The sequence below is a fragment of the Oculina patagonica genome, chromosome 14 (genome assembly GCF_052425735.1).
Source record: "Oculina patagonica isolate OP01 chromosome 14, crgOcupat, whole genome shotgun sequence".
Taxonomy (NCBI): Eukaryota; Metazoa; Cnidaria; class Anthozoa; order Scleractinia; family Oculinidae; genus Oculina; species Oculina patagonica.
In genome coordinates, this window is record NC_135771.1 from 13651206 (window position 1) to 13666169 (window position 14964).

Genomic DNA, 14964 nt, shown 5'->3' on the forward strand with positions numbered 1-14964 from the left:
TCTTTAGAACTATAGGTAACTACCAATTACTATAATTATTACTCAGTAAATTCGATTCGTTTTCGCATATCATGAGTAAACAATGCTGACATATTGAGATATTGAAGTTTTCTAATATTCCGCTTCTTTAGTTTTAAAGGGTTTATATCATTCCACTTGTAAAGTTTCAAAGTTTATTTTTATTGTGCAGGGCGTGTAAAGCTAAGACTCCGATATCTGGTATTCCTTCAGGTAGTTTCATAAAAGACTTCCACTTCGTCAGTTTGAAAGTACCAACTACCCGCCAGGAATGACTGGGTGAAGGGGGATCCTGCAATGTGACCAGTTGGCGCGCTGTAGGTGTGTCCAGGGTTTGTGAAAGAGCTGTTACTGGATGAGGCGTTGCTGGGAATGTAAACATCGGGTCCTCCTCCAAATATTGGTCCATGGTCAGAGCAACTGACGATGGACCAATCTTTCATATGACTTAACTCTCCTGTTTGATTTAGTTTCAGTGGTTGCCAACCAGGCTTGTTATCCAGCGAGAACAGGAGCCGCTGAATCATACCAATGATCACAATGGAGCAAATGTCAAACATTTTTATGAGACTAATAAACACTTTGGACCGCTTCGTATAAAATAACCTGACCCTTGAAAACTTTAGTTTCAACTTGACCAGTTACAAAAGGAGGAGGAATAAAATGTATTTATTGACTGAGTGGAAGTACTTTACGGGAAAGAATCGGAAAAAATTGGACTTTACTACACAATGTACAATCCGAGGCTCAGCGCTCTGACATTGAATAAAATATTTTTCCGTTTGGCCCAGCCTACATCAGAGAATAAGCACAATTTTATTATACTACGACTGGACTTGAACTCACTTTAAGTCAGAATGTGTTTATTTATGGTAAATAACATTCTGTAAGAAAATGAAGGAAGAGTGTCAGTCTTAATTGAATTCATTTGTGAAGCATTCCTTTTTGATATTTCTTTTAGCATTCGTCATCGTCTTAGAAAACAAAAGTTCGTTTATTGCTTGTTTGTTTGTTTTTGTAACTTCATAACACCAATCAAGGTTGCTGAGAATACATTCTTACTTGATGTATTTTTCCTGAAAGAACTCCACTCGAAAATGAAAGCTTATCACATGGTTTGAAACTGATGTCATTGGTAGCTGTAAGAGATTCCTATTTAACTGGCGCAGATCGAGTTGGATTTTATTCCGATTTGGAATTCTTATAAAACGGTGAGTACAGAAGGTTTATCCCATGTTTTTATCGGAAGTTGTTGTCCTATATTGCTTAAAATATTTCGGTGGAGAAATACTTTGTGCATAGGATAAGAGTAAAACTCGGGAGATTAAAATTGATGGTTTTGGTAATGGTATGCTACAGGAGCGGGGTGGGAGCAAGTTAAGTTGTCGGCGGTAGAAATAAGAAAGTATTAACTAGTTATTTAATCAATTCTGAACAATTTCTAATGGCTTTTATAACAAAATCAAGAAAAAACCCGACAGATTTGGACTTCTAGATAAAGTTAATTTGATTTAAATGTTTAGCTACTGTTCTGTTTAAGAGTGTGCCCGTGAGAGAACAGGGCAGAACCATGCAACAGGTGATACAGCTCATGTCACCGATTTCGCCCAAACTTAGCATAAATGTTGGGTATGGTGAGCTATTTACTGTGGCAAAACATCAACTCAAATTATTTTATTCCCTTCAAGTTATGGCACCTTTTGCAAAAATGGCCATTTTTCACTAATTTATGCATATTTAATTAGCTGACTTTGATTAACCAGTTCCACAAGAAAAAAAGACTTCTGAAAATAAAATTCACTGCATTATATTCTGTGGTTATTAGGCTTTAATTACAATAATCCACTTCAACCGTCTGATTTGATTTCTTCTCCTCAAACGGTCTTTTGAAAGATACACATTTCGTACTGTTGGAAATAGCCTTTAACTAGTGCCCAATATCTCCCATGAGCAACAACTTATATACATTATTCTTACATGGGTAATGAAGTCCATCATTAAACTTCACAAAAATGCCACAAAATGTCTGGGGACTTCAATATTTTATTAGTATTGAGGAACTAAACACACGTGACTTAACGATTTCTTGCTATTTCATCAAAATTCACCGAAACACAGAAGCCATTTATTTGCCTCAATTTGGCACAAAATCGGTACGAAATAGCTAATCAAGCATAAATCTATAGATAACAATCAAAATATTGGCGAAGAAAAGGCAGTTGGGACATTTTTCGGAGCGTTTGCAGAGCCATATAATTCGGCAATGTTGTGATAGCAAATGTAAAAATAGCAGCGAAAGATTTTCTTCACAAGCTCGCTCAATTCAACATGTAGGCACATCAAAGTTAAGAAACAAGAAAGTAATACTACATACATGCCACTTATCGACACACAGATGCTTTCTTTTGAAGAATTTGTTCTTCCTCGCTGCACTTCGATTCTTCGATCGATCTCAATTGACGTACTGTTGCTTTGAGGCGCGATGAACTTAGCCAATACATCGTGGTTCATCCTTCGTGAAAGGTGTAAACAGGTTGTCAATAAAGTCATTTAAAGGGCTGTTAAAAGTTCACGGAAGGACACTTGTCTCAGCCAGTTTGCATGAAATAAATTTAACTGGAAAATAAACAGCCGCCATGTTGTATTTGTACCTTTGAGCCTGCCGTTTCAGTCAGCGGTACGGCCGTTCACTGGGCATCACGCGTCCATCACGCGTGACCACACGCGCGATCATAAGTTTGTGATGAAAATGAGAATATTTTCAAATTGTCGCAGGGAAAACAATTTCCTCCGCTACAGCTTGACGTGTTTACCGCAATGTGATGCTGAACGAACTCTAGGGTGCTTACCATTTGTTGGAGAGAACCGGTTGGAATGACCACTGAAAAATGGAAAGGCTTCTTTCCAAAATTAGCAAACTAACCGAAATAGATGTCGCTTACCATTTGTAGCTCAGTTTCCTGTTATTTCTTTCCGTTGGTGGGAGACCTGAAGGATGGGAGACTAGAACTGGGAAACCTTACAAATGGTAAGAAAATTTCTGACGTTCCGTCAATCTCCGAAGCGATTTTCCAGAAAAAATACTGTTCCATTTGATTTTCACCGAAACAGAGTTCTTGATTTTTCTGTTCAACGGTCGGCATGCACGGCAACCAAATCAAAATAATTGTTTATGTTCCAAAATGACGAACAAAAACCTTTATTTGAGTGTCAAAAACTAAAATAGCAGTAATAAAACCACTAAATGGGGACACTTTAAAATAAACATACTAGTTTGATATAAGATGGAAAAACTTGCTCTGATTATTTAATGGTTTCCGACATTTCAGAGCTCAATTTCAGAGCATCAAAACTGATTGCATCGCATACATTACACTGCATCCAGTGTATTTCTCTTCAACTATTTATCAAAAAAATTCAATGGAGAAGTTGAAAAAAATTCTCACTTTTACAAGAAACGCACACAACTTATAAGGCTAAGATCAAGCCCCGGTTGTTCAGAGGGTAGATAACACCATCCGCTACTTATTCCGACGAAAATAAACATTTGCCGAGGAAAAGCAAATGAACACGCGTGTGTATAGCTGTGTATAGCTGTGTATAGCTGTGTTGGGCTATGTATAGGCGTGTATAGCTGTGTAGGGCTAGGCTATGTATCCCCACAGGTAACCACAGCGTACTATGAGAGTTTGTGTGGATGTACTAAGAAGGCTTGTACGGATTTGAAATAAAGTTGAGAAAAATATCCCTTTTTACCGGTGAAAAGTTATAATGAAACTTTAAACCTTACCTGGTGTTACGTTTTTGTATTTCTAGTGCTTTAGAAAGTCATACGCGCGATTTTCGTCTTAACCGTCTGTTGCGTACTAAAAGAAAGTCAACCGTCTGTTGCGTACTATAAAAGAAAGTCTTTCTTTTAGTACGCAACAGGAGGGTTAAGACGAAAATCGCGCGTATGCATATGACTTTCTAAAGCACTAGAAATACAAAAACGTGACACCAGGTAAGGTTTAAAGTTTCATTATAACTTTTCCCCGGTAAAAAGAGATATTTTTCTCAACTTTATTTCAAATCCATACAAGCTCTTATAGTACATCCATACAAACTCTCATAGTACGCTTTGGTTACCTGTGGTATCCCCTCTATGAATATCCCTATATAGGATTTAGTCAAACAACTATATGATGACTACACTACGTACTTGCTTAAGTGTACGGCTTTACCGCTGACTGAAACGGCAGGCTCAAAGGTACAAATACAACATGGCGGCTGTTTATTTTCCAGTTAAATTTATTTCATTCAAACTGGCTGAGACAAGTGTCCTTCCGTGAACTTTTAACAGCTCTTTGAATGACTTTATTGACAACCTGTTTACACCTTTCACGAAGAATGAACCACGATGTATTGGCTAAGTTCATCGCGCCTCAAAGCAACAGTACATGCCAATTGAGATCGATCGAAGGATCGAAGTGCAGCGAGGAAGAACAAATTCTTCAAAAGAAAGCATCTGTGTGTCGATAAGTGGCATGTATGTAGTATTACTTTCTTGTTTCTTAACTTTGATGTGCCTACATGTTGAATTGAGCGAGCTTGTGAAGAAAATCTGTCGCTGCTATTTTTACATTTACTATCACAACATTGCCGAATTATATGGCTCTGCAAACGCTCCGAAAAATGTCCTAACTGCCAATCTTCGCCAATATTTTGATTGTTATCTATAAATTTATGCTTGATTAGCTATTTCGTACCGATTTTGTGCCAAATTGAGGCAAATAAATGGCTTCTGTGTTTCGGTGAATTTTGATGAAATAGCAAGAAATCGTTAAGTCACGTGTGTTTAGTTCCTCAATAATAATAGAATATGGAATTCCCCAGACATTTTGTGGCATTTTTGTGAAGTTTAATGATGGATTTCATTACCCATGTAAGAATAATGTATATAAGTTGTTGCTCATGGGAGATATTGGGCACTAGTTAAAGGCTATTTCCAACAGTACGAAATGTGTACCTTCCAAAAGACCGTTTGAGGAGAAGAAATCAAATCAGACGGTTGAAGTGAATTATTGTACTTAAAGCCTAATAACCACAGAATATAATGCAGTGAATTTTATTTTCAGAAGTCTTTTTTTCTTGTGGAACTGGTTAATCAAAGTCAGCTAATTAAATATGCATAAATTAGTGAAAAATGGCCATTTTTGCAAAAGGTGCCATAACTTGAAGGGAATAAAATATTTTGAGCTGATGTTTTGTCACAGTAAATAGCTCACCATACCCAACATTTATGCTAAGTTTGGGCGAAATCGGTGATATGAGCTGTATCACATGTTGCCTGGTCCTCTTATGGATACACTCTTAAGCACATTTTGCACATTTAGCTACACAGCAATTGGCGTTAGGCTAAATCATCCTGCGTGGACATTCTTTTGTACTTTTTAGACAAAGTTGACCTGTTGAAAAGTGACGCTGTCGCGTTTGTTGTCTTTCCACACAGCGAAAGGGAAGTGGTGAGTACAATCTTGATTTGATTTACACCTAGACAAAAAACAACCCCGGAAGAAATCTAAAACGACTTTTTAGCTACGTGTGTTATTTGTAGCTTTTGGACAATATATTTGGAATTGGGATGGAGGTTGTTCCGGGGGGGGGGGGGTACTCCCTATAATGGCCTATACGGGGAGGCTCCGCCCGAAAGGGGCACCTTTTTCAGGCTTCAGGTATATAAAAGGGTAGGGATTTCACGAGTTAAAGTATATGAAAGGGTATGGAAATCTGTCATTTGGCTATTTAAAAGGGCCTTTAATTAAAATATTTCGAACAGACGCAATTTATGGCTGTATTATTTTAATTTATTGAGCGCTACATAAAAATGACAAGAAAACGTCCTATTTTAAGTCCACGCCATGTCTCTTAGGTATATGAAAGGGGTACCTTTTTTCAGTTAAAGGTATACGAAAGGGGTACAATTTCTGTCAAAAATGGTATATAAAAGGGTAAGGGGTTAGAACTTGGGGCGGAGCCTCCCCGTATAAAACTTTTTTGAGTACCCCCCCCCCCCCCGGGAGGTTGTTATTCTGGCGAATTTTTAAAAAACCTAATGACATTTCACGCCTATTACGCTAAAGCAGATGTACAAAGTATAAATATGCGCACGCGTGTCGCTGTTTTAGGCCAAAAATATTAACTAAAGAGTTATGCCAAATATCTTCTTGAAATCCCTGGAAAGGCATATATTTCTCGAATATAATTACTTTAACTCGTACTGTCATAACTCTCATTGTGTACTCAAAAGATTTCCCGAGTCGAAATCGAAAGCTAGCAGCCCGGGGGGAGACTCCTATATGAAACGGTAGGGGATGCTGGTCGGAAATTTTGAAAAGAACCCCTAAAAGAGTCCAACCTGGGTGTGGCTCAAGCTTCTCTTGAGCCCAAAAAGATACCAGAAAACTTAGAATAGAATTTATTAAAAATATTGGCGTTTTGCCCGGAACACCCTAAGCGAGACCAAAAATCCGAAATTTACAACCCTGAGCGAGACGACGAGCATCCCCATCACTTTCATATGCGAGTCTCTCCCCCCCCCCTCCCCCCGAGTCCAGTGGTTCTGAAACTCTAATTCTTACAACATTGTTTTGTTGAAGGTGTCACCCTTTGTTAAGGTAGATTTGAACTTTTAATTTGTCGAGCCAAGAAAAGTATATTAAGCGTAACCGTTATTTTAATTTAAAATATTTCAAAAATTGGCAATTTTGGACTTAGGAAATTTGAAGAGACAGTTCCCTGTGATTTCAGTTTCGTGTGTTTATCTTACTCTTACTACACAACAACATGGCTGTCACCAACAGCATAACAAACAAAATTTTAATGACCGGGCCGCGACAGCTTTATTTACGTATGATATAATGCAGCGGAGATCTCTTTCGGTCGGTTGTGCCTTAAGATAATTGTGCCGTGAAAATATTTTGTTGTGCCGTGTGGTATTCAGTTTAAACGTGAGCGATTCATGGGTCACCATAGTATCAATATTTTGGCCGTTAATCAGAATGGAAACATGATTGTAATGTCCATTAAAAAAATAAGTAACTGGGTAAATCCGATTTTAGGCTTGGAACTGCCTAAATCTATTTATCATTTGGCATCCAGAGAAAACAATCCCTGTTTCGATTCTTGTGAATTATATTCGGGAAAAAAGCGACACCTAAAACAACAGAAATACCGAAGCGCTTCTTGCGTAAGCTTTAGTCAATCAAACTATTTAATTGAATTTAAAGCTCTTGTAAGTGATCGGTCCCATAAAAGAAACTTCGATCACCTTCGGAAATTAGCATCTGGTCTTTTCTTTTATCCTTAACCAGTAAGATTCTGATTGGTAATAGTCGACACAAAACGGGTGTACCGCCTTGATCGCATTTAATGTGGAATAACGTTGTTACAATGTTGGTTGATGCAGAACTTAAAATTACAGTATGATTTACGGCTTGACAAAGAGTACTAGTGCCCCCGAAGACTGAGAAATCCATAGAAAAACTCCCATTGCTACTCTATTTCAATTTTACTGTACTTTACCAGAATGGTTGGTAACGAATATTAACATCACATGAAACAACATATTTTTTCTCAAACACTCACAAAAGCATAAACAGAATAGTTGCGATGCTAAATTTATTTTTATTTTTTTTTTATTTTCTTCTTACCTTTACAGAAGTCCTTACCATGAAAGACATAAGTGAAGTTATACAAGCCATCACTGTTGGCGTCATTGTTGCCACCTTCCTTCTTAACACCCGTCGAGTGGTAAAAGCCATCAAGTTATGGGAGGAATGCTTGTTTCTTCTCAACGGAGTAGGTGTCATGGAAGAGAAAGTAATTCAACGATATTACAAGGGGACGTATCTGGCTATGTCAAAGGCGTATTGTCTCATCAATGATTGCACAAATGCGATCAAATATGGAAGAAAACTACTTCATATTTACCGCGAATGTGGTGAAAAACCTAAAGAATGTAAACTTTGCTTAGAACTAGCGATACTTTATCTCAATCAAAGCGGTAAAGGCGCAGAAGCAAAAGAAATCTGTGAGAAGGCACTCCTTATCAGTATAGAACTTGATAATAGGAATATTGAGGCAGCCTGTTACGAAATCCTTGGATCTGTTTATAAAAACTGGAGTAAATATCAGAAGGCTAAAGAATATTTCGAAAAAATGCTGGCGGTCAGAAAAGAAATTGGGTGCAGAAAGGAAGAAGCCCCCTGTTACGAACAACTTGGAACGGTATATCAATCACTTGGTGAATACAACAAGGCTAGACAATTTTACGAGAAAGCATTGGCGATCAGAAAAGAAATTGGCGATAGAAATGGAGAAGGAATTGCTTACCAAAACCTAGGAACAGTGTACATTAGTTTTGGCGATTATGTTAAGGCCAAAGAATATCTTGAAAAGGCATTGACAATCCATAGAAAAGCTGGTTTGAGAAAACTAGAAGCCTTGTCTAACGCAAACCTTGGAGCCGTGCATCAATCAATCGGAGAATACGAGAAGGCTAGAGAATGTCTCGAGGAAGCACTAAGCATCTATGAGGAATTTGGCGAGAAAAGAGGAGAAGCATCATCTTACGAAAACCTTGGAGTTGTGTTTCACTCAGTTGGAAATTATAAGAGGGCAAGACAATGTTACGAGAAAGCACTCGCTCTACATAAAGAAATTGGTGACAGAGATAGAGAAGGAACAGCTTATGGAAATCTAGGAACTTTGTTTTATTCTCTTAGTACTTATAGCCAGAGTGAAACGTTTCTGAAGAAAGCACTGGCGATCAAAAGTGAAACTGGTGACAGAAACGGGTTAGCTTCATCATACGCAAACCTTGGAAGGGTTTATAAAGCAGTTGGCAAATTCGAGAAGGCTATAGAATGTCATAAGAAGGCACTTGAGATCGAAAGGAAAATCGGTGCGAGAAAAGAAGAAGCCTGCAGTTACATGCACCTTGGAATTGTGTACCGGTCCATTGGTGAATATGAGAGAGCGAGAGAACATCACGAGAAAGCACTGATGATCGGTAAAGAAATTGGCGACATAAAAGGAGAAGCTTCATCTTATGCCAGCCTTGGAATGGTGTTTCAGTTACTTGGAGAATATTCAAAGGCTGAAGAATATCACGAGAAATCACTTTCGCTTAGGATGAAAATTGGTGACAAAAGTGGCGAAGCAACTGATCATGGAAATCTAGGAACCTTGTTTCAATCTCTCGGTAAATATGCCAAGGCCAACGAACATCTTCAAAGAGCACTTGAAATCCAAACAGAAATTAAAGATAGACAAGGGGAAGCCAGCTCTTACGGAAGTCTCGGACATGTGTTTCTCTCTCTTGGCGACTATGACAAGGCTAAGGAATATTACGAGAAAGCACGTAATATCAGAAAAGAGATTGGCGACAGCGAAGGAGAAGCAGCAGATTACGCAAACCTAGGAACTATGTTCAAGTGCCTTGGTGAATACGTGAAGGCAGAAGAATACCAGAAGAAAGGACTTGCAATAAGTGAAAAGATCGGAGATGTTGAAAAACAATACGAGTCTCTTTGCAAACTTGCCTCGGTTAAATTTTCACAAGGAGCGGATCAGGAAGCTTTGTCGTATCTCCAGCTAAAGTATTCAAAAATGCGAGGAGTTGCGGAGTTTTCTCCGAAACAACGATCAATTTAAGATATATTTTTCCGACATACATGTTTTTCCTTACTGGATACTCAGTAAATTAATGTGTTTTGCTGGAAATCACAATGAAGCTCTGCAAATTTCAGAACTCGGGCGGGCCAGAGCCCTGGCAGATTTAATGTCAGCCCAGTACTCTGTGGAGAAAGAGATCTCAGACAATCCTCAATCATGGGTTAGTATCGAAAGCATCATGAAAAAAGAACCTAATTCTACGTGTCTGTACGCCTCTTACACTTCTGAAGACATGTTTCTGTGGACTCTAAAGACGACAGGAGTGGTTCATTTCCAAAATTTAGCAATAAATAAAATGATTGTTTCCAAAGGAATGACACGAAATCTGAATGAATTTTTTGCTAACCAAAGCTTTAGAAGTTTTAGCATTTTACAAGAGGAACATTATGAAGACCGATCGCTGGACGATATGCAAGGGAAAACCAAATCAAGTACGGAAACAGACCCAGAATCGTACCAGATTGTGACGGATAGTAAAGGAAACCAAGATCCCGAAATAAATCTACATTTGTGTTACAAACTGATCGTCGCCCCTGTGGCTGCCTTCTTCGAGGACACTGAAATCATTATTGTTCCTGAACGTTCGTTATACAACATTCCATTTGCCGCGCTGCCAGATGAAAAAGGAAAGTATTTATCGGAGACTTTCAGGATCCGCGTCATTCCTTCTTTAACAACGCTGAAGCTCATTCAGAATAGTCCTGCAAGCTATCACAGTCAGACTGGCGCACTGATAGTGGGGGATCCTGATGTTGGGCGGGTTCGTTACAAGGGAGGCCGTACGTTCTTTGCACGACTGCGTTTTGCTGAAAATGAAGCAAAGATGATAGCAGGAAAGCTGGGTGTTATACCGTTGCTAGGAAAGGAAGCAACTAAGGCAGCAGTTCTTCAAGTGATAAACTCAGTAAGCCTAATACATTTCGCTGCACATGGTGACAGCGAAAGAGGAGAAATTGCCCTTGCTCCAGCTCCTCATCCTCCTAACAGGATCCCACGAGAAGAAGACTACTTATTGACAATGTCTGATATTTCCAAAGTTCAACTGCGAGCAAAACTGGTTGTACTTAGCTGCTGTCACAGTGGACGTGGAGATATCAGAGCTGAGGGAGTTGTTGGAATCGCTCGAGCATTCTTAGGATCTGGTGCACGTTCAGTGTTGGTGGCACTGTGGGCGTTAAACGACATAGCAACAGAGGTGTTCATGAATCATTTCTACGAGCATCTTGTTCGTGGGGAAAGTGCTAGTGAATCTCTTCACGAAGCCATGAAGTGGATGAGATGTAACGGCTTTTCTGATGTAAGGCAATGGGCACCTTTCATGCTGATTGGTGATAACTTGACATTTAAGTAAGAATTATCTTTCTCACTTTGAAATTAAAACTGCATGCCAATACAAGCACGGAAATTATGCTATCTACTGTTGAACACTTTGTAGATCACTTACAATCAAGAAACTCATGCAACATTAATTTTCTTTATTTGTTATCGATTTGGGAGCTTATTCTCATCCCCAGTCTAAGAAATGTATAATTTAAGGTATAAAAGCTCTGGTTCTAAGTCTATATACTCTGACTTCAGGATCATAGCTACGCCATTTTGCCCTTAAGATGGCGAGGAAAACCTGACCGCAGCCATTCAGCCATACGAGGGAGCGAAATGACGTGCTAGGAATTTTTATCAGATTACAAAAACATAGAGATGAATGTTTAAGACTAAATCCGCCAGGACTTCTAGTATTATTGGTAAAAAATAAGGTACCAAAATTATTTTCATCTTATTGCAAACTGCTGTGTTACTGTTTCAAATATCTTAACAAAAGAAATCACTTCTAAGAACACAAAAACATTGAAAATAAATTTCGAAGTTTCACTGAATTCCACTGAATCGCTTAAAAGACAATTCTATAAAAAAGTTACACGTGAAATTTTACCTATATTTTTCATGGTTCTTGTGAACTTTTGAGTTCATTTTCTCAGGCTTTGATAAGAAATTGTTTTTGCGGGTGTTATCTTTAGCTTTTCAAAAGGGTAGAAAATAACTTACAAGGATTTCAGTTATTCTGGTAGTCAATTTTTTCCAACAAAAATTAATATTACTCGATCTCCTGACGGATTCCGTCTTTATTCATTTTAAAAAATTGCTTTAGGATACAAATCAGGGATGTAAATGCAAAACAGCGTGCCGGGTTGCGACAGCCTTTTTCAGTATTTTAGGATTTAGTTTTTGGCTTAAAGAATTTAAAACTTTGCTTTGGAGATTGATTTAAGTTACTGACCGGGAAGACTAGTTCGTGACAACATGTTTGTTTGTAATTTGCCTTATTTGTTTGTTTTTTATTTTGTTTTCTCTTCTAGGTGTTTTGACAAGACGGCTGATCAGTGTAGCTTCAAGTGAGGATTAAACATGATGAAGTTAGTTGAGAAATGTCTTCCAATGTTGTGTTGTCAATTTTGCGGAGAAACTTCTTACTTGTAAATACAAGACAGAAAATACCTAAACGATTAACCTCGACCGCTTTTTGTCTTCACCGAAAAAGCCTCGTGGAGAGAGATTGAGGTGAAACATTTCATGTAAAATTTTTCAACTTAAATATCAAGTTAAATATTTACTTTTTAATCCCATACATCAGCACGGTCTCACAACAGTAGCATGCAAAATTGTTCTACCGTATTTATTCGTTTAAGCGCCCTGGGCGCTTATTAAATTTTTGGACCTTGAGAGTGGGCGCTTATTCGAGGTGGGCGCTAATTCGAGGCTGGGCGCTTATTAAATTGTCACCATTTTTAGCAAGTAGTACGCTTATTTTGCAAGAAAAAAGTAAATAATAACAGAACGTGAAGATGTCCAAAAGCCGAATTTTTACTGATCCTTGGAAGTTTCTGTAAATTATTGAGAAAGCTAATGGTCTCCGGGCTAGTCTCTTGGTAGTACTTAGTCAATTTCACATCTCTCATTTTACTCCTCTCGTGCATGTCAATTTTTTAGGGGGTTGGGGGTGGGCGCTTATTCGAGGCTGGGCGCTTATTAACTTTTCCTACCTACAGGGTGGGCGCTTATTCGAGGTTGGGCGCTTAATCGAATAAATACGGTACTTGTAGAACAATAATGGGGTGGAATTTTCTTCCCCAAGTTCCCGCGCTCTCATTGGCCACTTTAACAAAACTATTTCTCGCCAAAAGCCCTTAGGGTCCCTAAGCTGGCAACATTGCAAAATGTATGACGTCAGTGCAATGTTCCCGCGATCGCGAATGTTGGACCGACCAATGACCGCTTATGTCTTCGTTGTCCTATATAACAAATCACTTAATGACTGGTCCCTCTTGAAACCTATTAATTTTGTTACCTTTGAATCTCCATGTTTTGTAAATAGTACTTTACATTCGAAGTAAAGTCAACTCTCTCTAAGACGGACACCTTCGGGACCGGACGCAGCTGTCCGTCTTAGAGAGGTGTCCGCTTGTAGAGAGTCGAGGTAACATGCATGACACCAGTAATTCTGAGATAATAAAGCTAAACTTTTGCACTAACAAACGTTTGCTAACTGCAACAAGACTAAAATAATAAAATTACTTTATTTGCTTTTTAAAGGAAAAACTGAGAGATTCTACAAACTGTAATACTGTAAGTAGAGAATGACCTCTTTAGTGCCCATATATACGTAAAGCGTCATTGTTTGTGGTTAGTCAGCTTGGTATACACGTATCCTTAGGACACTGACCAACTTTGCGAAGTTTGGAAGTATTTTCACTAATAAAACATGATTAAAAAACAACAATCACTACATTTATTAGGGACATTGTTCTGCAATGACAAACCTGAAGCCGTTTGTCAAAGAATAAAACCCTTGTAGCTGTTTGTGGAGGTAATGCTAGTAAAGAGGCGACCATTAATTATCAAATCTAAATTTTATGGAACATTATTTGTATGGCATAGACGGAGCTAAGTGACGCTTAGCACAGGTACAAACTCTAAGGGCCTGTTTACATGGATGGAGGGTGCCCCGGCTAACCGAGTTACCCGGCTAGAATTAAGGGATGAAACATAGCCCGCCTTTACATGCAGAATTCACAGCCCTTCTACCCGGGATGAGACAGCGTCATTGAAGCGTGTCACAGCGTGGGAAAACCATGTAGCTCCAAATGAATGAAGAAAAATATGACTTTTTACTAAATAATCGAGGCTAGCCGTCTTCAAACCTGTTTTATTTTGATGTGGAAGCACTTAGAACTTTAGTACGTCCGTTTACGTCCAATCGAAATTTAACAGTCTTTGGCCGCCAAATTGAAATTAAATTTGTTGTTTCGTGAGTAAGGATAATCATTCCTACGAAAATTTTGAATTAATTAGCTGTTGCTCAAAGAAAAATTTTCCAGCCTACAGAGAAAACTAATTTGATCTAATTTTGGTCAAATAGCACTGTTTGGGTCGAGAATTTATGCATTTTATGCATAAATTTAATTCAAGAACACGCGCGAAGACTTATCCCGGCAAGCCGGGATAGCTTGGTCATAACCGTTTACATGGCAAAAAGCTATCCCGCCTAGAAGGGTGCCCCGGGCAAGCAGACCGAGTGCCCCGGCAAGGCGGGTTTCCCGTCTTGCATGTAAACGCTTCGATGCGTTCTCTAAAGAAACATATGAAAAGTTGGCTCGCCCAGGGTAGCTCGGTTAGCCGGGTAACTCGGTTAGCCGGGGCACCCGCCTTCCATGTAAACAGGCCCTAAGTCTTTCAGCTTAACAGTGAGCAACATCTAACTCTCCTCATCATTGAGAAGAAAATAATTTTTTACCTCCAAATGCGGCAATGTATGTATCGTTTGTTGATTAAAAGAATTAATAACAAGTTTTGCGTAATTTAAATCTGACCATGAGACTATTTGCGTAAATTACTTCACGACTTACACCAAGAGCCAGTCGCCTTCATTGGTTTTCGTTTATTAAATAAAGGGTTTAGCTTTTTCGCCATTTTTATTGTTCTGATATTTAACTTTTCTCATTCTTTCAAGTGTTGTAAACAGGGGTTCAGTAAAACAAATAAAGAAGAACTGAGGAAATGGAGAGAAACAAAGTATCAAAGTAACCGTTCTTCTTTTGCAAACGGAAAATGCGAAGATTTGAATCACTTAAGATGTTAATTATTTTGTTAATGCTTTCGTTTTCGCTAATCGTAAATTTAGCTGTAGTGTATTGATATTCTTCAACTGCTGTCATGGGAAGCGCTGAAGGATTG

General features: G+C 38.6%; 1 protein-coding gene and 1 pseudogene across 2 annotated transcripts; one reads left to right on the forward strand and one right to left on the reverse strand.

The window, feature by feature from the left end:
* Window positions 1-227: 227 nt before the first annotated feature.
* On the reverse strand, window positions 228-578 carry LOC144637557 (uncharacterized). The gene has a single exon (XM_078496629.1). The coding sequence runs from the start codon at window positions 576-578 to the stop codon at window positions 228-230; it is 351 nt and encodes a 116-aa protein (XP_078352755.1).
* A 4875-nt stretch (window positions 579-5453) lies between these two features.
* On the forward strand, window positions 5454-12395 carry LOC144637956 (uncharacterized; annotated as a pseudogene). The gene is made up of 3 exons (XR_013567837.1): window positions 5454-5522; window positions 7718-11082; window positions 12090-12395. The product of XR_013567837.1 is annotated as an uncharacterized LOC144637956 (transcript).
* Window positions 12396-14964: the final 2569 nt, after the last annotated feature.